General features: G+C 35.5%; 1 protein-coding gene across 1 annotated transcript in view; it reads left to right on the top strand.

Annotated features, from left to right (window-relative positions):
- Positions 1 to 27,063, top strand: part of LOC149556523 (proteinaceous RNase P 1, chloroplastic/mitochondrial-like) — a 204,172-nt gene that overhangs the window by 61,992 nt on the left and 115,117 nt on the right. Inside the window, exons 2-3 of the mRNA XM_089830830.1 lie at positions 23,262 to 23,363; positions 23,490 to 23,671. Of these exons, the coding sequence (XP_089686956.1) occupies positions 23,262 to 23,363; positions 23,490 to 23,671 (284 nt within the window). The remainder of the gene's footprint in view (positions 1 to 23,261; positions 23,364 to 23,489; positions 23,672 to 27,063) is intronic.

Here is a 27,063-nt window from a genome sequence, read left to right as displayed (position 1 = left end):
GTTATGCCTCTATGGGCATAACTAATGATTAGTTAATTAGTAAATCAACATTGCTTAACACAAGTAGTCGGCAATGCCATTTACATATTACAAGGCAGTTTGTCGATATCTAATCTGCCGACAATAGTATCGATCGCATGTTTATTGAAATCATTAACAACTCACACACACACACACACACATACATATGTGAGAGAGAGCAACAGTAATGATTATCAGATAAGTATGGTACAGATTTGCATATGATAGATTACTTCTACAGATGCTATACATCAACATTCCCTCTTAGCAAGGGAGAAGTGATATACCTTAGATTTCAAAATAGAATATCTAATTACTTTATGTAATATTAACACTCTGAAACAGTGACTAGTTAGATAATAAAAATCCCCATGCTATGAACACTATCATAACGTACATCATAATCTCTAATTGTCCGAAACAATATCTAGAGTAATCATAATGAATATGTTATCTGTGATCTCTAATTGCCCGAAGCAATATCTAGAGATGTCCATAGTAATAATATAAAAATTTGTTACTCATGATCTCTAATTGTCCGAAGCAATATCTAGAGATGTCAATGATAACAGGCCTATCATTTGCAAAATCGTCACCTTACAAACAATTATCTTCTGAATAGATATGTCCATGAAAGATTGTCACCTTTCATTACAACAACTAAACAACAATAGAAGCATAAACTCACATGAATTAAAAAACTTAAATTCAATATTCAATATTACAAATTAATCATACCGAGTTTTCTTCTGAAGTATTTCAACTTCACTTTAGCAAGAGGCTTGGTAAAGATATCAGCTGTTTGCTCATTAGTATAGATATACTCCAGTTGAATGATTCCTTGATTCACCATATCTTGAATGTAGTGATAAGGAATTTCAATATGTTTGGAGTGATTGTGGGAAATCGGATTGTTTGAAAGCTTGATGCAACTTTGATTATCACAATGAATCACAGTGGGCTTCAAAGGTCTTTTGAACAAATCTGCTGACAACTTTCGTAGCCATACCACTTCTCTAGCACCCAAAGAGGATGCAATGTATTCTACTTCGGTGGAACTTAATGCAATTGAAGTCTGTTTTTTGCTGGACCAAGAAACCATACCAGATCCTAGACTGAAGCAATATCCAGAAGTACTCTTATGTTCTGTAGGACTGCTTGCCCAATCAGAATCTGATTATCCATGAAGTTTGATGTTGACTCTATCATATTTGATTCCCATTCCAATAGTACCCTTTAAATATCTCAAAATGTGTTTAGCTGCATGTAGATGTATCTTTTTTGGTGCACACATAAACTGATTCAAGGTGTTAGTAGCATAACATATGTTAGGACGAGTATTCATCAAATATATTAAAGATCCAATAATCTGTCTATAGTAAGTAGAATCTGTAGGTTTTGATTTGATCATATCATCCTTCAACTTATGTATATTTACTTCCATAAGAGTAGCTGCTGGTTTACATTCCATCATTCCAAATTTTGTAAAAATGTCGACTATATATTTTCCTTGGTTCACAGTATGTAGTTATCTTGTTGCCAGACTTCTAATCCAAGAAAGTAGTGAAGTAGACCTAAGTCTTTCATTTCAAACTCTGCTGTGAGTTCTTGTTTGCATTTCTTTATGAGATGTTCCTCACCTGTTATCTATAAATCATCAACATATAACACAAGTATAATGATATCATCACCATCTATTTTGAAGTATAAGTTGGGATCAACTTCATTTTTGGAATATCCTAGCTTCATTAGATAGTTGTCTATCCTTTCATACCACATTCTGGGAGCCTGTTTGAGACCATAAAGTGCTTTCTTCAATTTACAAACATGAGTTTTGCTGTCATGAGTGCTGAATCCTTCTTGTTGCTCAATATATACTATAGTTACGGGACTCAGACTCGCCTTTGACTCAGAAAGTCAAAATCCGATTCGGAGTCAGACTCGGCGATTGGACTTGGCAAGGACTTAGAAAATCGAAAAACCAATGAAATTCAAAGATTTTTAAGGATTTAATGATTTTTTCATGCATCATTTTGTCAATTAACATCAAATACACAATAATTGAGATAAATAGTAGCTACTTAACACTCATACACAATTTTGCATAGATCACATAAGTATAACAACGAATTTCTAAAGGAAAAAAACTGAATAACATGATATAAAGTTGAAGATTTAAAATTTAAGATTCAATCCTTAATAAATTTGTGACATACCACAATATCATTTTCAAAATTAATATACATTGAAAAAGAAAACACCTTCCAAAAATCTCTTTTAAATATAAAATAAAAAAAATTAAAAAATTAAATTAAAAAAAATAAATTTTTTTTGGAGTGTCTTGGGCTCAAGACTCGGTAGAGTCCTTGGACTCGGTGAGTCCACGTGGATTGTGCCAGGACTCGACTGAGTCAGAGTCTAGAGGCCATTTGCCTCGGAAAGGCCGCCTCTGTCTCGGACTCGCAGAGTCTCGGAACACTGATATATAATTCAATTTTGCCATTAGGGAACGTTGTTCTGACATCCATTTGATGAACCTTCCATTCTGTGGATACTGCAATAGCCAAGATGGTTCTGATTGAAGTATATCTAGCAACTGGAGCAAATGTTTTTTCATAATCAATGCCTTCTGTCTGTGAGAAACCCCGTGCTACAAACCTGGCTTTGTAGTTTTCAATGCTGCCATTAGATGCATGTTTAATTTTAAACAGCCATTTGGAAGAAACAACTGATTTGTTCTTAGGTTTTGGTACAACATCCTATACATCATTTTTTAATATAGAGTTATATTCTTGAATCATTGCTTCTTTCCAAGACTGATTTGAAAGTGCTTCTTTAACGCTAGAAGGTTTCGTTTATATAAGTTCAATTAACAATGCAACATAACACGATTGATTTCTTGTTCTTTTGTTCTCTCGAATCACTTCATTAGGTTTAACTTGATTTTCCTCTATAATTTTCCTAGCCCAAAGTGGCCTCATTTTATTGTTGACATTTTCAGAATCTTCATGATTAGACATAGTGGAAGAGGATGCTTCAATATTGTTCTCTCTCTCAATTTCTGCTTGTTGATTTTCATCTACTTCGGGAATAGATTCAATAATGGATTCATCACTGTTTCTAGAAATATTAAAGGCAATATCTTCCTCAAATTTCACATCTCTGCTAATCTCAATTGTTCTTTGGCCTGGAATGAAGACCCTGTATCATTTTGTTGTTTCAGTATATCCAATAAGTATCCCCTTCTTTCCGAAAGGTTCTAGTTTTGTTCTTTTCTCTTTAGGAATGTGGATATAAACTAGACATCCAAATATTCTTAGATGGCTTAGATCAGGTTTAATGCCTGTGAATACTTCTTCTAGAGTGATGTTCTCTAATACTGAGTGTGGACATCTATTTTGAATGTAGACTGTAGTGTTAGATGCTTCAGCCCAAAAGGAAGTATGAAGGTTTTGATCGTGCATCATTGCTCTGGCTGATTCAACAATTGATCTATTTTTACGTTCAACAACTCCATTCTATTGAGGATTATAAGGTATAGAAAACTCCCTCTTAATCCCAACAACAATGCATAAATTCTTAAAAATATTAGATATGTATTCACCTCCATTGTTTGACTTTAGAGTTTTTATTTTCTGTCCTAACCCATTGTCAACTAAGGCTTTGAACTCTTTGAATTTTGATAAAAGTTAAGTTGATTCTTTTTGTTTCACAAAATAGATTTAAGTTCTTCTAGAGTAATCATCAATAAAAATTACATAGAAGTAGCGCCCATTAAGAGAAGGTACAAAAATAGGACCGCAAAGATCAGTGTGGATTAGTTCAAAAATGGATTTAGATTTGTGAACACTTTTAGGAAATGATTGTTTAGTATTTTTGCCTAAAGCACATCCTTTGCAAATGCTTAAGTGGTCAGTTTTGAAATTAGGTAAACCTTTTACAATTTTTCCTATTGATGACAATGCGCGATAGTGAAGGTGACCTAGCCTCCTATGCCAAATTTTGGTAGAATTTGAAGTTTCATGACTAAGAGCTAGGTTTTGATTATTACAAAGTTTATAAAGACTTCCATCTCTAAATCCCATGGAAATGGCTTTCTTAATATTAGAGTTCTTGGGCCAAGATAGAACTTTGTCCTCTTGGAATGTGATTTTGAATCCTTGATCAGCAAGACTAGAAATAGAGACTAGGTTTCTCTTTATTCTTGGAACATATAAAACATTTTTGAGTTGTGGGGTAATTCCTGAATTTAGGTAAATTGAGTAGGAACTAATTCCTTTGATAAGATCAGCAGAGTTATCTCCAACGGTAACTTCTTGTAAGGATTGTTTAGAGAGTTTCAATTTGTCTTTGAAACCGGTGATGTGCCTGGATGCTCCGTTGTCTATGATCCAAGTGTTGTGGTTTGAGTTTAATTCATTTGAAGGGGCTAAGTAAAAGGCATAGTTTTCTCTATCTTCTTTCTCTACACCCTCTTCTTTGATTTCTAGTAAGGCTGCTTGAATTTTCTTCTTTTCAGGGCAGAAGTTATATGAGAGTGACCAATTCTATCACATTTAAAACATCTAACTTTGGACCAATTTCATTGCTTATATGATTTGTTAGATTCCCTTTTGTTGTGTTTGAATTTTCTTTTCTTGTTTGATTTCATATGAAGTGCTTGAATTTCTCCTTCTTGATTTGTACTCAGTGCTCTTGAGACTAACCTAGATTCTTCTTGTGTGCATTCATTCTTTAATAAATCAAATTTAGGGAGTTCGGGTTGAGAGCTTAAACCTCGAATAAACGTTTCCCATGATAGAGGAAGACCTTTTAGTGCTATTATGCTGAGTTCTTTGTCATCAACTCAATTTTCCATTGTTGCAAGTTGATCTTTTAGTTCAAAAATCCTTAGAAAGTATGAAGTTATGGATTCTCCATTTTTCATTTTTATATATAGTAGATCTTGCTTTAGGGTAATAATTTGCTAGTATTGTTAATTTCAAATGTATCTCGAATAGTGGAGAATATCTCAAATGCAGTTTTGAGACTAGATATGGATGGAAGAATATGATCTTTTATAGAATCTATTATGATTTTCATTGCTTTATTATTATGTCTTTTCCATGTTACTTTCTTTGGTTCACTTTCAAGCATGGATATGTTTGACTCAATATATTTCTCTAATTCCATTTCCCTTAATATTATCATTACTCTAATTTTCCATGATGAGAAATTAGATGCACCCTCAAGTCTATCTTCTAGTCTCACATGATTCACCATTTTTTTAATATAATTTAGCTTTTGAAAAAATTTGAGATTTTAGTTTTTAATTTAGAGTAACAACTTTTCTTATCAAAATGGCTCTGATACCATGATAGATTTCGTGGACCTTTGATAGATAAAACAATTACAATAAATATGGAACAATAGATACTCTTACTTGAATCACAGTAGTGTGTAGTTGTTCTTCAAATAATGGTGATCTTTGTATTGCTTATGTTCAGTATCTTCTTCTGTATATTGCTGATAATATTATAATGCTCTTGCAGATTAGAGTTCAGAATAAAATGTACTGGAAAGTATTTGTGATGATTGGTATATAGATCGCTGGGTCTGAGATGCCGTGTATTGATGTCTTTCCCATCGATCTGTATTGAATATATAAGTTGTGCAATGGTTATGACCCGTAGAGGCATGACCTTGCGTGGCCAATGTAGAGTCATGATGCTACATGGCTTTTGGCCACGTAGGGTCATGCCTCTACGGGCATAACTAATGATTAGTTAATCAGTAAACCAACACTGCTTAGCACAAGCAGTCGGCAATCTCATTTACATTACTGTCATTGACAATATTACAAGGTAGTCTGTTGATATCTAATCTGCCGACAATAGTATCAATCGCATGTTTATTGAAATCATCAACAACTCATATACATATATATATATATATATATATATATATATATATATATATATATATATATATATATATATGTGTGTGTGTGTGTGTATATATATATATATATATATATATATGTATGTATATATATATGTGTGTATATATATATATGTGTATATATATATATGTATATATATATATTTATATATATATGTATATATATATTTACATATTTTTATATATATGTGTATGTGAGAGAGCAAAAGTAATGATTATCAGATAAATATGATACAAATTTGCATATGATAGATTACTTCTATAGACGCTATACATCAATAGGGGGTGTGAAAAGGCCATCCAGTATCATTCCCTCTATATTGGTTAGACACTATACTAGTTTTTCCAGGCAGCGACACTCCTCTAGCGGCTTTTGGCGGCGATCTAAGACTTTAAATCATCCATGGTTATATCCTTTTGTGACTGATTTCTTTGTACTAAGGGAGGATCCTTAGTCCTTACCTTGGTTTTCCTAGTGTCGTGTTTTGTTTTGTTTATTCTCAGTCACCGTTTGGTGCTCCTGCTTTGGTCGGCTCTTTTGTTTGTATGCTCAGTCCCATAAACCCTTGTGGTTTTTTGTTGGACATTAATATTATTATCTTATTTTATCTTATCATATGGAAAGCATTGCACTTGAATATTTATTATCAATAAAAGAAATATTTTCTTGGTGTGGTTGGGTTTTGCCCTTCAAGTGAAAGGGTTTTCCGAGGACAATCTCATCTCTTTTGTGCAATTTCATTCCACTTTTCTTATTGTTGTTCATCATTATTTTCTAGGCAAAACATTAACATGGTATCAAAGCCAAGTTAGATAATAACATATAAGAGTTCTTGTCATTGTCTCTATTGTATCTTGGGATAATTGTTGGATGATTCATTCATTCTAGGAAGACGTTGATGTAGTTTTCTATGTGCTCGTGAACAAGCATCGTATTCTCCTTAAACTCTGAATGTTTTAAGCTTCTTGTATCATGCTAGTTGTAGTATTGCACGTATGTCTTTGGCTTCATTGTACACAGAGGTTAAGGAAAATGCAACACTGTATAGATTGGGCTGAATTGAAGATGCCAAAAAAGCATGTGTGCCTAAGAAAGGTGTTGTCGACCACTTGGGAAGGCAACCTTAGTGATGGCACAAATTGTGTCCATGCCTATTCTCACTAACGATATGCTTGTTTTTGTGCTCACTTAGCGTCTGTGTTAGGTGTGTCTTCAAATCCAACTTTTTCACCTCTGATCCCAATTGACCTGCACAAGTGTGAGCAAAAGAAAGAGCAATGCATGGCAAAGAAGACTGTTGGGGACTTGAAGGAATCTGATTGTGTTGGCAGATCTCAAAATGCCTCTTGATGATTCACAAAATATCATCGATGACATGCATATTCGGGCAGCTATACCCACTATTAAGTATTTGATCTGCAATGGAGCCAATTTGTATGAGAGATCAAAGGCAATGGGACTATGAAGGAGGAAGATCATTTTTCTTCTGTCGGTGACTTTTCAAGAAAATCATTTGTTAGTGTTGGTTCACGTTTTTTTGTATTCAAATGTTATTATGTATATGGAAAGTTTCTATTTTGGTTACTAGTCGTATATGTTACGATTGAAAGATCACAGTTGAGAGTTCTCATAATTCTACTATTTTTGCAAAAGAACGAAGTTTCGTTTTTTGATGCCATCAATAAGACTATGACTCAATAGATTTGAACGAAAATATTCCATATTAGATGCATAGTCATATTCTTGTTCAATTTCAGTTTGGATTTCATATGCAAAAGAGATTTCTTTGATCTTTCTATAGTTCCACGATCAACTACAACAAATCCCTTGGATCAAACTCTTTTGTGAGATTGCTATAAACATCTTGTAATGGCATAGATACTCATTAGCTCGACTAAAGTGGGAGTCAATAGCAAATTGACTGCAATCATTTATTACGATTGATCTTCCTCCTAGTAATTGTCGTTTAGGACTCTTTGGTTACTTTGCTATGTTCATATGTGATGTCCTTCATGTGGACATCTTGATTATTAGCAGTGACTATTGTAGTCTTCTACCCTTTAACATAAGTTTTATCGTTTTTGGGAAGATATGCTGTGTAGCATCAATTTGAGATGACAACTATTGTCTTTTCTGAGAATTATTTAATTTAATTATAATTCATGTATGGTTTGATTTTTCCTGAATTTGTGGATTACTTCATAGACAGAGTGGGAAGAAATTTTTTTTTCCGTTTTGCAATTGGGGTGATAGATTGGGTGTTCAAACATTGTTTTCTGAGAAATTAACTCATCCATATCTACCTTAGTTGCCACAAACTAACTATAATTATTAATCAATGATTTATATAGCAATTAGCTATAATAGCATGGATTTTCCTTGCACCTAGGTTGATCTTTAAAGCAGGATTTGCAAGAAATATGAAGAGCCATATGAAGAAATATATTCAAGATATGCAGCAGAAGGAATATACCTCTTGATGGCATATCTGCGAGGTGCATGGTGTCCTCTTGCAATTTATTTTTGGCATCATCTCTGAGCCTACATGGAAGTCTTTGTGAAAGAGAAGTATTCTATATAACTATAAATAGTGTTTACTTTTGAGTATTCATCTCTATACATTTCTTTATGATAGGTTGATTTTATTAATCTCTCTTGGTTGTAGGGTACAACAAGAAGCAATGAGATGATGTTGCTTTGATGATATATATTTAGAGGGAGATATTTCAACTTCAGAGGGAGGTTACATCAAATATCTTATTGTGGTGATCAATGTTGTCCTTGTTGAGAGGGAGTCTTTGTTGAGAGAGAATCTCAGTCATTAATGAGTTCTCTATGAGAGAAGTTCTAGGTGAAATACCTTGATACACCCTTTACGATAAGGCATGGTGGAAATGCATTTTTCTCAAGGAGAAGTATGAGGTGAAAGCCCTTGTTGCACCCTTTGCGATGAGGCATGGTGGAAGTGCATTCTTCTTTGGGAGAAGTTTGATGTGAAAGCCCTCGTTCTACCCTCTGCAAGTAGGCATGGTGGAAATGTATTCTTCTCTGGGAGAAGTTTGAGGTGAAAGCCTTTGGGCCATCCTCTACGAATAGGCATGGTGGAAATGCATTCTTCTCTAGGAGAAGTTTGAGGTGAAAGCCCTTGGACCACCCTCTATGAATAGGCATGGTGGAAGTCATACATGTGACTCCATAACATTAACTTTATGCTTACTATGATGAATTATGTTATGCTTAGGTAGCATGTTTTATGATAATCTATGTGATGAGAATTTATTGTTGACATCTTGTTTGTAACTATGTGTGCCTGCCATACTAAAGATCTCTCTCTTGCTAAGAGGGGCTGTTGAAGATTGTAGCTGTGATAGAGATCTTTATCTTTAATTTTGCTATATGTTGAAATTGAGATAATACATATTTATTGTGTTTGCCGCTGCAGAAGATATTTATGATAACATTTGAGATAATATTATATGAAGGGACAAGTGTCATGTAAAGTCATATGTTTGGAAATATGAGGAGTCTTGTAATTTGGAAATTGAAGAGATTTTCGATTGTGATACAAAGAGTCTTTCAATTCTTTATATATGTGTGATTACTTTGAATGTAGATAATAGTTGTACCGTGTGGCAAACAATGTACTTAAACATTTATTATCAATATAAGAGATATTTTTCAGGTGTGGTTGGGTTTTTCCCTTCACGTGGAAGGGTTTTCCCAGGAATTACTCGTGTCTTTTGTGCAATTTAATTCTACTTTTTAATTTTTACTTATTATTATTCTCTGGGCAAAACATCAATACAACTTAATATTTTGTCACAAGTGTGTCAAGAGCACGAGACTAAGATGTTCAATCCTATTTTCTTGGCGAAAAGGACTTCAACATAGATAGAGAACAATGATAGGAACTCAACAATTGATAACAAGAGCTTAATGTTTGATAACAAAAGACTCAAGAGATATAGTGCACATCATTAACTTGAACGATCTTTAAAAGATATATCTAAGATCATGGTTATGCTTAGTGTTTACTCTTCCACATGCATGAACGTATGAAGATTAGTTTAAAATGACAATGGTTATTGTATGTGACAAAAGTGGGATGGTTGACACGAAAAAGTTGGAGAGTTGATAATCTTTTTTTTTCAATGTGTTGACATCAAAAAATTGATTGAGATTTGAAAAGATACAATCATGTTAGAAGGAAGTTGGTGGTCGTGGTAGAGGAAGTTGGAAATTGTTTCTGCTAACTGTATTGGCTGACAGGTGAAGGGAATTTGAAATGATTCATACTTTTGTCGAAATGATTCATACTTTCATGAAAAGAAAATGAAGTTTTTTTTCAATGAAAAAGGCAGAAGTTGCACAAGTAGGTGATGGTTCAGTTCACGAGTAAACAATAGTTCCAATTGCTCAATGGAGATTAAAAAGCGATGAAGCTTGCTCAAAGAATGATGATGTAATAATTGTAAAAATTCTATGTGTAGGTTTGTTTAGTTTGGTGAGTAACAAACTTCTCTAACTGCTCAAAGATTTTGAAGATTGAAATATGAAGAGGTCCATTCAATTAAAAGGTTGAGAGTATAGAGGATTGACTTGTTTGGGACTAAGTAGAATGTTGTGTTGGAACTAGAATTAGGGAATGTTTTTCTGCAGACATGTAATGGAGATAAAAGTATAAAGTTGATGTAATAGTTATTGTTGTAGATTCAAGGACAGTTGATTTGTATTATGTTTTGTGATGCCTATTTTCGCAGACGGGAGCAAGTGTTGAGTGATATGCAGTGAAACAAAGTAACCCTTTGTACATCTTTTGAGCCTTAGGGGTTGGTGCTCCTAAATTTGTAAGGGGTTGGTGCTCCTAGGGTTGGTGCCCTAAACGTAGTCAATGAGGCTTGTGTTGCTAGTGAGACATACATGAACCTAGTTAGGGTTTGGTTAGTGAGACCTTTGAATGTAATCAGTGAGGCCTAAATGTTTTGGTTAGTGAAGACTAATAAAATTATCTTTTTTGGCTGTTTCTTACCCTTCACGGGCTTTCCACTCAAATATTGGTGTCATATGGAGTGCATCTCTAAGTCTTGCATTTCATGATTTGGGGTACTTTTTAATGCCATGACTTTGGTGCTCAATGATCTAATAAATGGTTGTGGTGCTGTTATGATTATGTCTATATCTGTTAAATTAGTTAAGTTTTATAGACCATTGATTTGTTCCCCCTCTTAGTGGCTTGGGGTATTCTAACAATTAGGTATCACATGTTCTTAGATATGGGGTGTGCAATGCCATTAGCAAATTTAATACCTTTTAAAATGAAAATGCATATATGCAATTACGATTATTTGGCAAAGCACCTACTTGAACTGTAACAATCATTTGAAGGCCTGTCCATGTCAAAGGTGAGACATCACAATGAGAGATGATCTAACAAGGCAATAATTGAAAATGGAATGCTAAAATGCAAGGGTTTTCAAGGATGGCATCGAAGAACCAATCTCGAGAAGAACCCTTAGCATAGTGCCAGTGACAACATGTGCATGCCCTTTAACAATCAGATCTTTAATGCCTATGGAAAATTAAAATCTCCCACTTACAATTGAGAGAGATAGCTTGTAGGTACGAATTAGAGATGTTTAGTAATGGGACTCGCACTAGCAAGGCCTGAATTTCAATGGGATACATGAGTGACTGGAACTTAAACCCTCATCCCTACTTAATTGTCCTCAAAGTAGTGATCATCCACCATCATGCCTTTGGCATCTTATACGATTGAGCAGTTCTCTAGAAAGATGAATGTTTCATTAGATCAGATTTAATAACCTCTTGAAGAGAAATGTATGGATGGTGCTTCTTGATTTCTTCTAAATGAACTTGCCATTTCCCCTAGATAAGGCACTCCAAAGCTCCAATCCTTTACGTCAATTCCACTTGATCTTTAGAGGATTTATTAACTTTGCTTAGGTTGCTTTATGGAAAAAGCTTAGTTCCAATCTCTTAGTCTTTTAGGATTCTAGAAATCAATAGTATCCAAAGTACAACGATTTACAATTACTAATCAAGTCTTGAAAGGAATATCAATTGACAAGAGAATGTCTAAAATAACCAAAAAAGAAGAGGGAAATGACTAAATTTTGTTAATTTTATGGTTGTGCTTGTTAACCACAAGCAAACAATCAGATTTGTTGCCTTCCCAACCAAATATGATAAGCTCTTATCATCACCCCCGAGCACACTACATATTCTGTACATGACATAATTCATTTTCTTTTGATGCAAGAATGGCCTTGCACATATATGAATCAACACCCCTTAATAGACCTCCAGTCAGCCTTGTAGTTTTGGTGCAAAGAATAGTTCATTGATTTTGCCCTAGGCGATGTTGCCCCTATAGTTCGGGATGGACCCCCTGTGCCTAACGACTTCACTGGCCATCTCTCACTAGGGATACTCTGGCCTGGGCAATAATCCAATGAACTTGCCTTTTGGGTGGGTTTGGGGGAGGGGAAACCCCCACACCTCCAAAAGATCACACCTATTAATTACAAGTTACATTCATATATGTCTTACCCAATATAATAGGTCTTGCCCAAATACATGGTTGCAAATTACATGAATCACTTAAAGAGGGCCAAACCCAATTAAGGATTGAAATGATAAAGTTTTTTAGCAACATGGCTAAGGCCGCAAACCAATTAGCCATTAGGTGTACTTGGTTGGCTCTAGAAAGGATTTGGCCTAGCTACACATCAGCACTCCCTCTTAGCTAGAGAGGATTCCTTCTCAATATTTGAGTTACATAGTGACAAACATCATGGCTACTCCCATGAAAATGCAAGTGAATGCAACACCATGGCTATTCCCAAAGGGTAGATCCATCATGGCTACTTCCATGATTGGAAACACAAGAGCTCATAAAAAATTCAAATGGATTAGTGATATCATCTCCAGATAAGCTTCTAGGTCAATAAGGCAACACTTCATGCACCACTAAAACTGGTATGAACTATTTGTTTTATATTACACATGAGGATGAATCAAACCTTCATGCTCAAATCCGCTATTGTTCCTAAGTCCGAGGAGGAGAATAGGAACACAATAAGGGAGAGTCTCGTGCAAATCCAGCCAACAAGTCGTTCCCAAGATAGGATAGAGATCAGTGTCCTTGAGCGCCTTGGACACATCCAAGAAAATCTTAAGTGCTTGGATCCATAAACCTTGAGGGAAGCCATTGAGTTTGGTGTCCAAGCAACCTATTGCACTTCAACATTCTTCTTGATAGGAGCAAGAACTGGAGTTGCATGAACTGCTTAACTCAAATATTGTCCATTAAGTAATTTATTTGTAATTGCTAATTTTAAATTAAGCTAATTCAGGTACAATCAACATAGATTTATTCATATATTTAATTGAACTTACTCAGAGGCATTACAAATGGTATTAGAGCTTTCATCTTGCCATCCTATTAATGCAACAAAGCCAAAGGGCGCAAAGGGCCTTAGAAAGAGGAAAAAAGAAAAAACATCAAGCAAAACAATGAGTGAACTAGTAAACAATGAACTATGAGCATTCATGGAAATGACATCCAGAACATAATGGAGCAAAATGAAAGAGCCATAGAGCTCATGAGAGAATTGAAAAATGTGAATAATTCAATCGACGACCTTAAAAATTCCTATGGGAAGGATGCTAGCAGGAATCATTCAGAAAATAACAGACGAACAAATACACCCCAAATTAAGAAGCCCTCTTTCCTACTGTGTCAAAACAATATAATAGATGAAGAAACAAATCACCTTCCTAGTAGCACAAAGGAGCTAGTAGAAGCTTGCTGAAAATTAATTCCTGAAAAAAAGAGTGTATCTTTTAGGGAACACTGTGAAGCAAAACTATTAGAAGCTCCTAAAAGAGAAAAATAACAACCTAATAAGAACTTGAATCACAAAGCAAGCAAAGTCACTATTCCTAATTTTGACTAATCTGGCAAGATCACAACACATGGATGGTTGTAGAAACTAAACCACATTCTTGAATCTCAATCCCATGATAGAAGAGGATGCAATCCAATTTTCCATTCTACACTTTGAGGATGACACTCACGATTGGTGGCACCTTGATGCTCGTACCCAAGAATATGAAAATATTCGTTGATCGTAAACATCCCCAAAGCAATTTCAGAGATTTAACTCAACAAAGACAAATAGGATTAGTACACGAATACACCTGAAGATTTCAAAGAATATCTACGGGGAGTCAATGGGGTAGATGAGGAAAAACTAACCTACATATTCGTAGAAGGGTCAAAAGATTCAATCAAAGGATTAGTTTCTGCCTTCAAGTCATTACCTTGGATGATGCGATAGAAACAACCTTGAATGTGGAAAAGTCAACATAAAAAACAGAACTCAAACAATCATGTTAAAACATTCCAAACGACAAACCATCATTGAAAAGGCAACCTCGTCATGGATGAATTAAAGAAGAAAAAGTTATGTTTTAAATGCTGAGAACCATGGGAGAGGGGTTACTAATGCCATGAGAAAGGGTTGAACCCGTGTAGCAGATGCAAGGAAAGATGGGAGCTCGATCACAAATGAAAAATCCAAGTCCACAAAATTGAAGAAACTTCCAATGATGAGAATGAGGAAAAACCCAAAAAGAAAGCAATGAGGAGGATGATGGCGAAGAACAAGTGACCATAGCCACTATCACTTCTCAGAAGGTCAAACACCGTCCTTTTTGTATGAAGGGTGCCCTTAAGGCCAAAAAGTTATTACCTTGGTAGATAGTAGGGCCTCTTATTTCCTTATAAGTGAATCCTTGGTGGCAAAAAGGAAATTAGAAAGTAAAGAGTTCAAAGGATTTTCAGCAGCAACAATGACAGGAGCCCTAGTTAAATGCACGGGGAAGGTTCCATAATTAGTAATACTAATAGGAACACATCCTATTAAAGCAAGCTTTTACGTGGTACCCTTGGATATTGACATAATATTGGGTACCCCTTGAATATATTCCTTTGGACACTTTTTGTTTGATCTACCCAACCTAACTTTTCATTTTCAACATAAAGGAAAGGAAGTAACATTACAAGGACTACCCAATGGGTCTCCGAAGGTAGTCTCTTGTAAGAAGATGGAAAAAATTATTAGAAAAGATCAAAGGGAGTGGGCAGCAGAATGCATGATTCTTGACAAATCCACCTTTGAAGGGAAAGCATTTCACATTGATATAGAACCAATCCTAAGAAAGCATAAAAAGGTTTTTGATGATATCCCTCTAGGACTACCTTCCAAACGAGTATAGCACATCATAGAATTAGAGAATGGAGCACAACTAGTAATCATCACTCCCTATTGACATTTACATAAATTTAAATAAGAAATAAAAAAAACTATAAATGAATTATTGGAAATGGGTCACATCCAACCCAACTCTAGTCCGTTTGCATTATCAATTGTACTAGTCAAAAAGGACAAAACAATGAGAATGTGCTTTGATTATAGAGCTTTGAGTAAGAGAACAATAAAAAATCAATACCCTATTGCTAGAGTGGATGGACTTATTGAACTCCATGGAGCCAAATATTTCAAATTTGACCTAAGGTCTAGATATCACCAAATAAGGATGAGAGAAGAGGGCATCCCAAAAACAACATTTTGATGCCTCTATGGACATTTCGAATTCTTGGTCTTACCATTTGGATTAACTAATGCTCCTGCTACATTTCAGTCCTTCATGAGCCATATCTTTAGGAAGCAACTTAGAAAATCCTTATTGATATTCTTTGATGAGATCCTCATATATTATAAAACTTGGGAGGAACACCTCAAGTACATTGATGAAGCATTGGAAATTCCCAAGCAAGAATCATTATACACCAAAGCTTCAAAATGTGAATTCGGTATGAAAAACGTCTTATACTTAGGTCACAAAATTAGCGAGAAGGTGTAAGTTTTGATGAGGAAAAGATCAATGCTATTAAGGAACGGCCTATACCCAAAACGTTGACCCAACTAAGAGGCTTCAAGGGACTTTGCAGCTATTATCGATGGTTCGTGAAAGGATTCTCAAAATTAGCAGCACCCCTTATGGAATTGACCAAGAAGGGAGTCTTCGGTTGGATTGAACAAGCTCAGCAAGCTTTTGAAGATCTCAAAAAGATCATGAGTTCATGTCCTATCCTAGCCATTCCTGATTTTTCTCTACCCTTTGAACTACAATGTGATGCATCAGGATAGGGCATTGGTGCAGTTCTCATGCAAATAAACACCCAATTGCCTTTGAATGTGGAAAACTCCATCCCACCGAAAGATATTATCAATCTATGAGAAGGAGATGTTGGCAATCATGCATGCATTGGCGAAATTAAGACAATACTTGGTTTGTAGAATTGTTTTGGTCAAAATAGATCATAATAGTCTACAGTTCTTAAAAGAAAAGGATCTTAATGACCATCAACAAAAATGGCTGAGCAAGTTACAAGATTACGATTTTGACATAGAAAATGTCAAGGGTAAAAATAATATTGTGGCTGATGCACTATCTAGAAGACCCCACTTGTATGCCATAATTGACATCACAACAGATTGGAAACACTCCATCATGGCAAAATATGCTAGAGACCCTCATGCAAATGAAATCATGGAAGGAAATGTACAATATGAAGATTATCAAGTTGTGGAAAGACTCGTATTACATAAGAATCAAATATATCTTACTCCAGGTTTGAAAATGAAAATATTAATTATGAAAGAGTTTCATGACAGCCCCCTATTAGGACATCAAGGGTATTACAAAACATACAAACAAGTAAGAGGAAAGTACTCTTGGATAGGACTCAAAAAGGACATACTCAAGCACGTTCAAGAATGCATGACATGCCAAAACATAAAGTAGAACAAGTTCATTGAGCAGGGCTACTTTAACCTCTACTAGTACTCAATTAAAAATGAGAGTATCTCTATGGATTTTATAGTGGGCCTGTCCAAGGTACAAGGGAAAGACTGTATGTATGTGGTTGTAGACCAATTGATCAATTATGCACACTTCATGGCCATATCTATTGAATACAGAGCACCTAAACTCAAGAAGTGTTTAAGCTGCATGGATTACCTAAAAACATTGTTAGCGACAAAGATAGCAGATTTTTGAGCATATTTTGGCAAAAACTCTTTTGCTTGGCAGACACTGAATTAACACCTAGCACAAGCTATCACACCCTCAAACCAGTGACTAAACAGAAATCACAAATAAATGGATCAAGGGATACTTAAGGAATTATGTTACAGGAGAACATAACACATGGGTGAAATTGCTACACCTTTGTGAGTCTTGTTACAAGCATTATTTATCCATTAGAACGAGTCCATTCAAGGCATTAAATACCTATGAAGCCACTTCTTCCTGAAGCTTGACAGCTCCAGAAAGCAGGGTATCGGGAGCTTAGGATCTTGTACAACAAAACATGGACACTATGAGAATACTCAAAGACAATCTCCATCATGCATAGAATCAACAATTTTTTTTATGCCAATTGGAATAGGACTGAGCAAGCATTCAAAGTTGTTGACTTTGTTTTCCCAAGACTACAACTAAATAAACAAGGAACAATGAAAACAAGCAGAGCAAAAAAATTAAAATCACGGTTCTATGGCCGCTACAAGGTCTTAAGGAAAATTGGTCAAGTAGCCTATAAATTGGAATTGCCCGAAAGCAACAAACCATAATGTCTTCCATGTATCATGGCTAAAGAAATCCGTCAGACAACAAATTACTTCATTTGAAGAACTGCTCATGCTCGATGAAGGAAAGCTCATCCTAGAACTATAAAGGTTTCTTAACATGAGGTTAAGGAAGTTGAGAAATAAAACAATTCCTAAATACCTCATTAAATGGAAATGTCTATTTGTGGAAGACGCAACTTGGGAAGAAGCCAAAATTTCTGAACACCATACCTTATGTTGCTTGAGGACAAGCAAATTTAAGAGGGGTTGACTATGATATGCCCCTGCCTATAACAATTTTTTTATTATTATTTAAATTAATTATCAATCCGATGGATAAATAAATAAATTGTAAGACTAATATTCTCATAATTTTGTTTTGTTCGATAGTGAAACTACATTAATAATTATATATTTGTCTTGGTTGAGTCAGTTTGTGTACTAATATTAATCCAATCTATGAGAGATTGGTCAGTTGATGCCTATTATACTTAACAAATACCAACAAGACCGTCAGTATCCATATTAAACCAACCACCAACAATGACAAATAAGAACAGATGGCTTGGAAAGCTTAAGGCCAACTCAACAAACAATCTAATGTCATTAGTTAAGGGATAACCAACATTGCATGGCCTCTCAGTAAAGACACGACAATAGGAAGTCACACCCTTTGATTGCCAGGGGTATATAATAAGAGTCAACATCAAAGGATAAACACCGAACAGGAAAAGAAGAAGACAAAAAAAGAATTATTATATCAATTTGCACAAAACGACATATACAACCAATAATCAGCAGGCGACAACTTTATAGCAGCGTAGAGTGTATATATATAATAATAAATTATTACATAGGAGCATAGCCTATAATAAATTCAGATAGATCAGTGATATCATCTCTAGATAAGTTAGTCTGGGTCAATTAGGCAGCACTTCATGTATCACAAATACTGGTATGAATTATCTGTTTTATAGTACACAAGGATGAATCAAACCTTCATGCTCAAATCCGTTATTATTCCCAAGTCTGAGGAGGAGAATAGGAATGCAATAAGGGAGAGGCTTTTGTAAATCCAGCCAACAGGTTGTTCCCAAGACAGGAGCAACGTCCTTGAGCACCTTGCTGACATGTCCAAGAAAGGCTTAAGGGCTTGAATCCATAAACCTTGAGGGAAGCCATTGAGTTTGGTGTCCAAGCAACCTATTGGATTTCATCATTCTTCTCGATAGGAGCAATAACCAGAGTAACATTAATTACTTAGCTCAAATATAGTCCTTTAAGTAATTTATTTGTAATTGCTAATTTTAAATTAAGCTAATTCAAGTACAGTCAACATAGATTTATTTATTTATTTAATTGAATTTACTCGAGGACATTACTGAAAAACCTCTAGCTGCAATCTGGATTTGTGTTTTTCTATACCTCCATCAGCTGCATGCTTAATTTTAAATAACCATTTAGAAGAGACACCTGATTTACCTTTAGGCCTTGGAACAATTTCCCAGACATCATTTTTAATGATTGACTGATACTCCTCTATCATTGCATCTTTCTATACTTGCTAATTTGAAGTTTCTTTATCACTGGAAGGTTTAGCTGCTATAGTGTGACTCATCAAAGGTACATAATGAGCATACTTATGACACTGCATATTGTTCAACTTCATCCATAATGTTTCTGGCCCACAAAGGTCTTTTCTTGCTGGCTGAACTATTGCTGGTACTTGTTGAAGCATCAAATGGATCTATTAGATCAACTGGTTCAGAAGAATCCTTTAAATCTGAACACTCCTCTAAATCTCTAGAGCTGGATTTGAATCATAGTTACACCACCCTGGGGGACGGGGGGACAGCGAAACGGGGGGACAAGTTTCCGGGACGGGGGGACAGAGGGGCCTTAATTTGGGGACGGCGGGGGGACGGTGGGGGGACGGCGGCAGGGGACAAGAGGGGTGTATATATCTATGCATATGGTATTTAAAAATGTTAGTTATGAAAATATGTATTGCAATATAGGATGTAAAGATGTAAAAGAGTGAATACTTGAAACATTGCATTGAATTGGAACATCGAACATTAAACATAAATAGTTGAATTTGCAAATAGTGAATAGCAGGGTGTCCCCCATCCTCGGTGGAGGTGGTGGAATCTAGTGGCACCGCTGGGGACGGGGAGACGGAGTCCCCAAGTCTCCGGTGCGTTGAAGTCTCCGAGACGTTGGGCAAAAAGGGGGGGGACGCGTCCCCGTGTTACTATGATTTGAATCAACTATTTCTAAATCTTGAGAATGCTTGAAGTCCTCTTTATCAGATTCCATATTAGAGTTTTTTGATTTCTTGCAGTCTACAATTTCATCAAAAGAAACATCCCTGCCGACTTCAATTCGTTTTTGAATTGGAATGTAGATTCTATAAGCTTTTGAAGAATCACTATATCCAACATATATTCCTTTCCTTCCTCAGGTTCCAATTTTGATTCTTTCCCTTTTGGAACATGAATATAAACAGGGCAACCAGAAATTCTAAAGTAACTGATATTTGGTTTAATACCTGTTAAAGCTTCATTTAGAGTCATGTTGTTTAGAATCTGACGAGGACTTTGATTCTGAATATGAACTGCAGTCCTTCAAGCTTGAGCCCATAAGACAGCTTGTAGGCTTTGATCATGAATCATAACATTCGTAGCTTCTACAATTGTTCTGTTCTTTCTTTCAACTACAACATTTCGTTGAGGATTATAAGGGACCCAAAACTCCCTGTTAATCCCATTGTCACCACAAAAATCATGAAAGATACCAAACACATAATCTCCCCCGTTATCTAATCTCAAAATCTTAATCCTTTTGTTAGATAAATTTTCAACAAGTGCTTTGCACTCTTTGAACCGGGACAACGCTTTATCAGATTCCTGACTTAAGGAAGTAAATCCAACATTCACGAGAAAATTCGTCTATGAAAGTAACATAGTACCAGAAACCACCAAGTGAAGCAACTGACATAGGACCACATAAATCAGAATGAATCAATTCTAGGATCTCTTTAGCTCTGCTTTTACTACTATGAAAAGAATTTTTAATGTTCTTACCTAGAATGCATCCCTTGCAAACTCCTTCATGATTTTGGTTCAGCTTTGGAAGACCAACCGCAACCTTTTCCATAGAAGATAAAGTTCTGAAATTGAGATGGCCGAACCTCTTTTGCCACAGTTCACTTGGATTTGAAGTATCATTAGCTAAAATTTGAATGGGATGAGCTGAAAGCTTGTATAAATTATTATGACGAACTCCAATCTCATGAGCTGATTGAATGTTAGAATTCTTTTTCCATGCAAGAACTTTTCCATTAGCCAAGGCAAGATAGCCTTTTTTTTGTAATGCTGATATACAAATCAGACTATTTTTTATGCCAGGAATAAATAGGACATCACCCAAGTGAAGAGGAATACCAGAATCTAATTGGAAAGAAGTAGAACCAACACCTTCAACTGAATGGCTTGCATCATGTCCAATAATGAATTGAAGATGAGAGTCCTTTTCTTTCAAGTTGAAGAGGTGTTCTTGGTAACCAGTGATATGACGAGATGCGCCACTCTCAATCAGACATGTATCACTGCTTGCAGGTACATTTCTGGAGAGTGCATAAATAAATAAAAATCCCTCAGAGTTTCTACTTAACTTCTTTGAAGGAGAAGAATCTTCTACATTTGCAGCAGATGCTTGAGTCTTTGGTTGAGATTTATAGTCTTTGGCAAAGTGTCCATATTTATCGCATCTAAAACACTGGATCCTAGGTAGATCCCTTTTTCCTTTCTTGAAGTCAGGAGTTGACTCAAAGTTTTTATCTCTCAATCTTTTGAACTTTCCTTTCTTCCATTTTTCTTTAGAAGTATGGGCTGCAAGCACATGAGCATCATGTTTATAACTTTTATGTCCATTTCCTTGTGCTTTGAATCTACATTCTTCTTGAATGCAATCAGCCCTCAGCCTGTCAAATTTTGGGAGCTCATCTCTTCCATAAACTCCTTAAATGAAAGATTCCCAAGAATGACCAAGTCCATTCATGGCAAGCACAACTAAATTTTTATCAGCAAATGATCCACCATTCGCACTGAGTTGATCCTTCAACTCTGTAATCTTTGTAAAGTATGAAACAACTGATTCACCTGTTGCCATTTTTACATGTAGCAATTAACGCCTAAGTGCAAGAGATCTACTAGTATTATTGAACATATATAGGTTTTTGAGTGTCTTAAACATCTCCTTGACTCATTCTAGTTTTTAAATGATTGGAATCAAATCAATCATAATTTTTCTTGGCCATGATCGTATTCCTTTTCCATTGAGTTCTTTTAGCTTCTTCAGATGGCTCTGCGACATCAGAATTAACGTCATCTTGAAGGTCATTCGCTTCAAGGGAAATAATAACTCTAGGCTTCTATGAAGAGAAATTAGAAGAGCCATTCAATCAGTCTTCCACTTTCAGACCATTCCCCATTGTTACTAGCTGAAAACAAATAACTCAAATAAGAACAAACAGATGGCTGATACAAAACAATTCTGGTTCTAGATTGAATTCTCAAATCTGGCTCAGATACCAGGTTAATTTTATGGTAGTGCTCATAACCACAGGTGACACACTACATATTCTGTACATTACATAATTCATTTTCTATTGATGCAAGGATGGCCTTGCATATATATGAATCAACACCTCTTAATAGACCTCTAGTCAGCCTTGTAGTTTTGGTGCCAAGAATAGGACCAGACCTATTAATTGCAAGTTGTACTCGTATAGGTCTTGCCCAATCTAATGGGTCTTTCCCAATATAATAGATCTTGCCCAATTACATTATTGCAAGTTGCATGAATCACCCAAATAGGGCAAGACCCTATTAAGGATTGAAATGACAAATTCACTAGCAACATGGCTAAGGCCAATTAGCCATTAGGTGTACTAGGTCTGCCCTAGAAGGGATACAACCTAGCTACACATCAACAAATCCTGCACAAGTTAATGCATGAAAAATCCCTAAACAAAAACAATTCTGTGAACTGATCCTGTGAAAGATTATGTCACTAGGTAAAAGATCAAAAGGGTAAAACTTAGACAGTAAAGCCATATAAAAGTCTAAATATGCAGATCAGTTCTTTGAAAGAGATGACTATGTTCGTACAGGAAGAACTGATCCTCTATAATAAAGCTATCAGCCACAAGATTTACTAAATGTAATCTCTCTGTCAATCACATATTATATTTTGGGGCCTTGCTGTAATCTTGCTTGGGACATGTAAATGTCTAGATCTTCAAAATGCCCTTTAGATAGTTTGATGCACAATTTTTTACCCAGGATTTGGGTTTCTATATTCTTAAGCAGAATTAAATTAAATTATTGATATATACTTGTAACTTGCTCTATGAATAAAGTTCACTTGAGTGGCTCAATATTTGAGATATGTAAGGAATTTTATGGAAGTTTCTTAGGTTGCTTAATTTTTGAGTTGTAATATCATTTTGACTTTAAATTGATACTGGTAAATTTGTTGGTGTCTGAGAATAAGATGTTTTCATTGTTCAGGGGTGGCTGAATCTTCATGGTCCTTACGAATATATCGTGGATGGTGCAAATGTAGGTCTTTATCAACAAAACTTTTCTGATGGGGGCTTTAACATTCATCAGGTATCTGTAGTTGCTTTTTGGCCTTATATTTGCACAACACTTGGAAGGCTGAGAATGACATGGTATTCCTGTCAGAGTAATTGTTTGATTGCTGTAATGTAATGTGCAATATATTTTGTTTTACAGTTAAAATCTGTTGTGGAAGAGGCACGCCAAAGAAGCTTGACAAAGAAATGGCCACTCATTATATTGCACAATAAGCGGGCAAGAGGAGGGCCAGCAGGTGAACCTTGCACTAAACAACTATTTGAGGACTGGAGAAAATTTGGTGCATTATACACGACACCAACTGGGTCAAATGATGATTGGTAAGGAGTAAAGTTGTAAACTTGTTCTCCAGAATAGTTTATCATATTCCTCTAGAAACAAAAGATGAAGTATTTTTATGTTAATTTAGTCATGTGCTACACATAACTTGTTTCCTTGAGTACATGATTTTTAAATTCTTTTGATATTGTTGATGCATATTAATTATTCCTCTGCAAACTTAGTGTATTTGATTTGAAAATAACATTCTTTTACGTTGCATCGTCTTTGCTTCAACCTGAATCAACTGTTGAACATATTTAGCTAAACAAACAAAATGTAAAGTTAAAATCCTTTCATGCGTTGGCATGTTTTGTTGTTTTCCATGTTTCAGGTTGTTTGCCAATGATATAGTGAAGTCCAAATTCATCAAGATAACCAAGTTATTTTTTCCTTCACATGCATCTGTATCCAGCTTTAATACTCTTCCACATTGTGGCAAGGTCAACCACAATCAGTAACTGCCACACTTATTTTGGCTGAATCACATTCCTAAGTTACTGATCATAGAAAATTACACCTCAGATTGTTATTTTCTATGATGAGGTCAGTTTAAATCTCTAAAGTCTAGTCTCTAAACTATCTTTTGACCCTATATTGTATTTCAGTTTCATAGTTGGTTATATTAAGCCTTAGTTCCTTAGTTGCCGATTTGTGACACGAATCCAATTCGGACATGTGAATCAGATCCGTGGATTCAAGATTTTTTTTCCCCAATTATGATTTGTGGAGGATTTGTGCACACACACACAAAAAAAAAGAAAAAGAAAAAAAAAGAGAAATATATATAATTCTAAAACTAAATCATTTCATAGTATGAATCTATGATTCTAGTATGCATCTATGAATCTAGTATACTTGATCAATGACATTGATAGTTAATCTATTTTCATGATTATAAAGAAAATCAACACATTCACATTGAATTACTGAAAGTGAAAGTTTGCAACATTCAAAATATAGATCATTAAACTTAAAGTTTGTAACATGATTTACTCATAAAAGAGTCAAGAGTCGAGACTAAAGTTTTTGATTTAATCATCAAATGGATTTTCAAGAAAATCCGCATCAAAGGGGTACTGATGAGCTGCAAGTGCTGCATCTGTATCAGTAGAGGAACCCAAACCACTAGTAGTAGAGAGGATTGTTAACTCATAATCCTCCTCCTCATCATCCACATCAATCAGAGTGGATCTAGTAGGATCCCGGATGGTCATATCTAAATCAGGAGTCTCGGGTGCTACATCCCAAAGCTTTTCCGGCCCTTTCTTGTATTTAGGATCCTTCCGTGACAACAAGCGCAAATTGTTGTGAATGAACACAAGGTCTTTTGATTTTTTTGGAGCCAACCAGTTGTGTTTGACTAAGTGGATAAAGGAGTAAGTACTCCAATTCCGCTCAGTTGCAGAAGAGCTGGCAACGTAAAGAGAAATTAAAAATTATCAATACAACAATCAAGATAAATAAATTAAATAATAAATCCAAGGAATTGAGAGCGTTAACCTTAAGCTTAATTTTACAAACTTACTTGGGATAGGACCTTTATGGCAAGAGGTTGGAGGTACGTGAAGGCTTGCCTATGAAGGTACCACCATTTGATGGCACCCATCCTGCTTCGGTCTGCTATGGCAATAGGGTGGAAATCCTCACTTGAGTTGAAGGCAGCAAATTCACTCACAATTGCCCCAATCTTTGGATCTTGGAATATCTTAGCTAGTGCCCTCTTATACCCATCTGCAACCTTTGCATTTTTAAATGGCGGCACTCTACTTGGAAGGCGAAGTACATCTACACTATAGTACCTGGGGATAACAAAAGACAATTGAACACTATCAAATATAAATAGCACAAACATTGGATAAAATAAGCACAAGCATTTGATAAGAACTACAGTACCTCGGGGATAGGGCATATGCAAGGAGGTGCAAAGGTGTGGTCATCTTGTTCCATCGATGATAAACAATTTTTTCCACCTTCTTGTAAAGGGTGTCCTCAGGATCATTCTCCCTTCTCTGAATGACCTAGGATATGAAATATGAATAATAATTATAATTAGTGAATATGTCAATTTAAACTTTAGAATCTAGATATCTCTCAAATAAAAAACTGTTGTAAAAGAGTGTAAAACTTACTATTTTAATTTTTTCCAACATACTATCCATGGAATCATAAATATCCCCAAGGCATGGCTCATCACTATCTACAAAGCGAAGCATTGCCATTATTGGATCGGTGATTTCTAACACATAACTCACAAGACCCCACAATCCTCATCTAGTATCATTCTTCTCACATTTAATGCACTTGCTGTATTGGAATTCTTCCAAACGCCCTATTGGGGGCTAATGACCATATGTTTCAATGCTTCTTTTACCTTCGCAATTCGTCTGAAGACGATTGTGTGAGAGGCAAAGCGGGTTTCAGCAACCTAAGAACATGTTAAACTCAAGTTAGTAATACATTTAAAAATTAAAACATGTTAATGTAAACAACAACAAAAATAATGGAATCCAATAATATTCAATTATATATTAAATATACAAATTTACCTTCAATAATTCCAAGTCTGAGAAACTCCTAAAAATTGCTTGTGACATGTGGTGATTTGTCACAAACATTTGAATCTCTTCAGCTTCCTCATATATCCTTTTCACCCAATCTATTTCGGTGCCAATTGCTTTCATCACTAAATTGAGAGAGTGGACAGTGCATGGTGTCCAAAAGATATGATCATATCTAGACTCTACAATTATCCCTGCAGCCCTGCAAACTTTTGCATTGTCGGTGACCACTTGGACAACATTATCAAGATCCACTGACTCTATGGCATCAATGAGAATGCGTGAAATAAATTCTGCATCTTTCACTTGCCCTTCACAATCACTGCCTTCAAGAACATTGCCCCCTTAGGGCGTACAACAATAACATTGATCAATGGATGGTTTCTACAATCTTTCCACCCATCCGAAATAATAGACACACCCGATTGAACCCAAAAATCTCTTATTGGTTGAAGTTGAGCCTCTACATATTTCCTCTCATCATGTAATATGGTAGTGCACAACTTCTCATAACCAGGCGGTTTGTAACTATGGGGTACATCATTTATTGCTTCCACCGTCTCCCTAAAATAAGGTTATCTCACAAAATTAAATGAAACACCATTTGCAATTAAACAACGTCCAATTTTGTGTCTCTCTTTTCATTTTGGAATGCCCTATCTAGTGGGCCTCTCTTGCGGGTGAGTGGAGATGGGTCTTCATCTTCATCATTTGTAGTTGGCATAGGCAAAAAAGGATGTGTTCTTGTGTTTGTTTGATCGGATGATGGTGTTGGTGTATTTTTTCTTTTGGAAGCACCACATTTTGCTTTTGCAACTGCTCTATCAGCATCA

Source organism: Cupressus sempervirens, chromosome 5, assembly GCF_028749045.1.
Source record: "Cupressus sempervirens isolate cs-2001-9-10 chromosome 5, ASM2874904v1, whole genome shotgun sequence".
Taxonomy (NCBI): domain Eukaryota; kingdom Viridiplantae; phylum Streptophyta; class Pinopsida; order Cupressales; family Cupressaceae; genus Cupressus; species Cupressus sempervirens.
The sequence above is the reverse complement of the archived record's forward strand: the minus strand, read 5'-3'. Positions and strand labels throughout refer to the sequence as shown.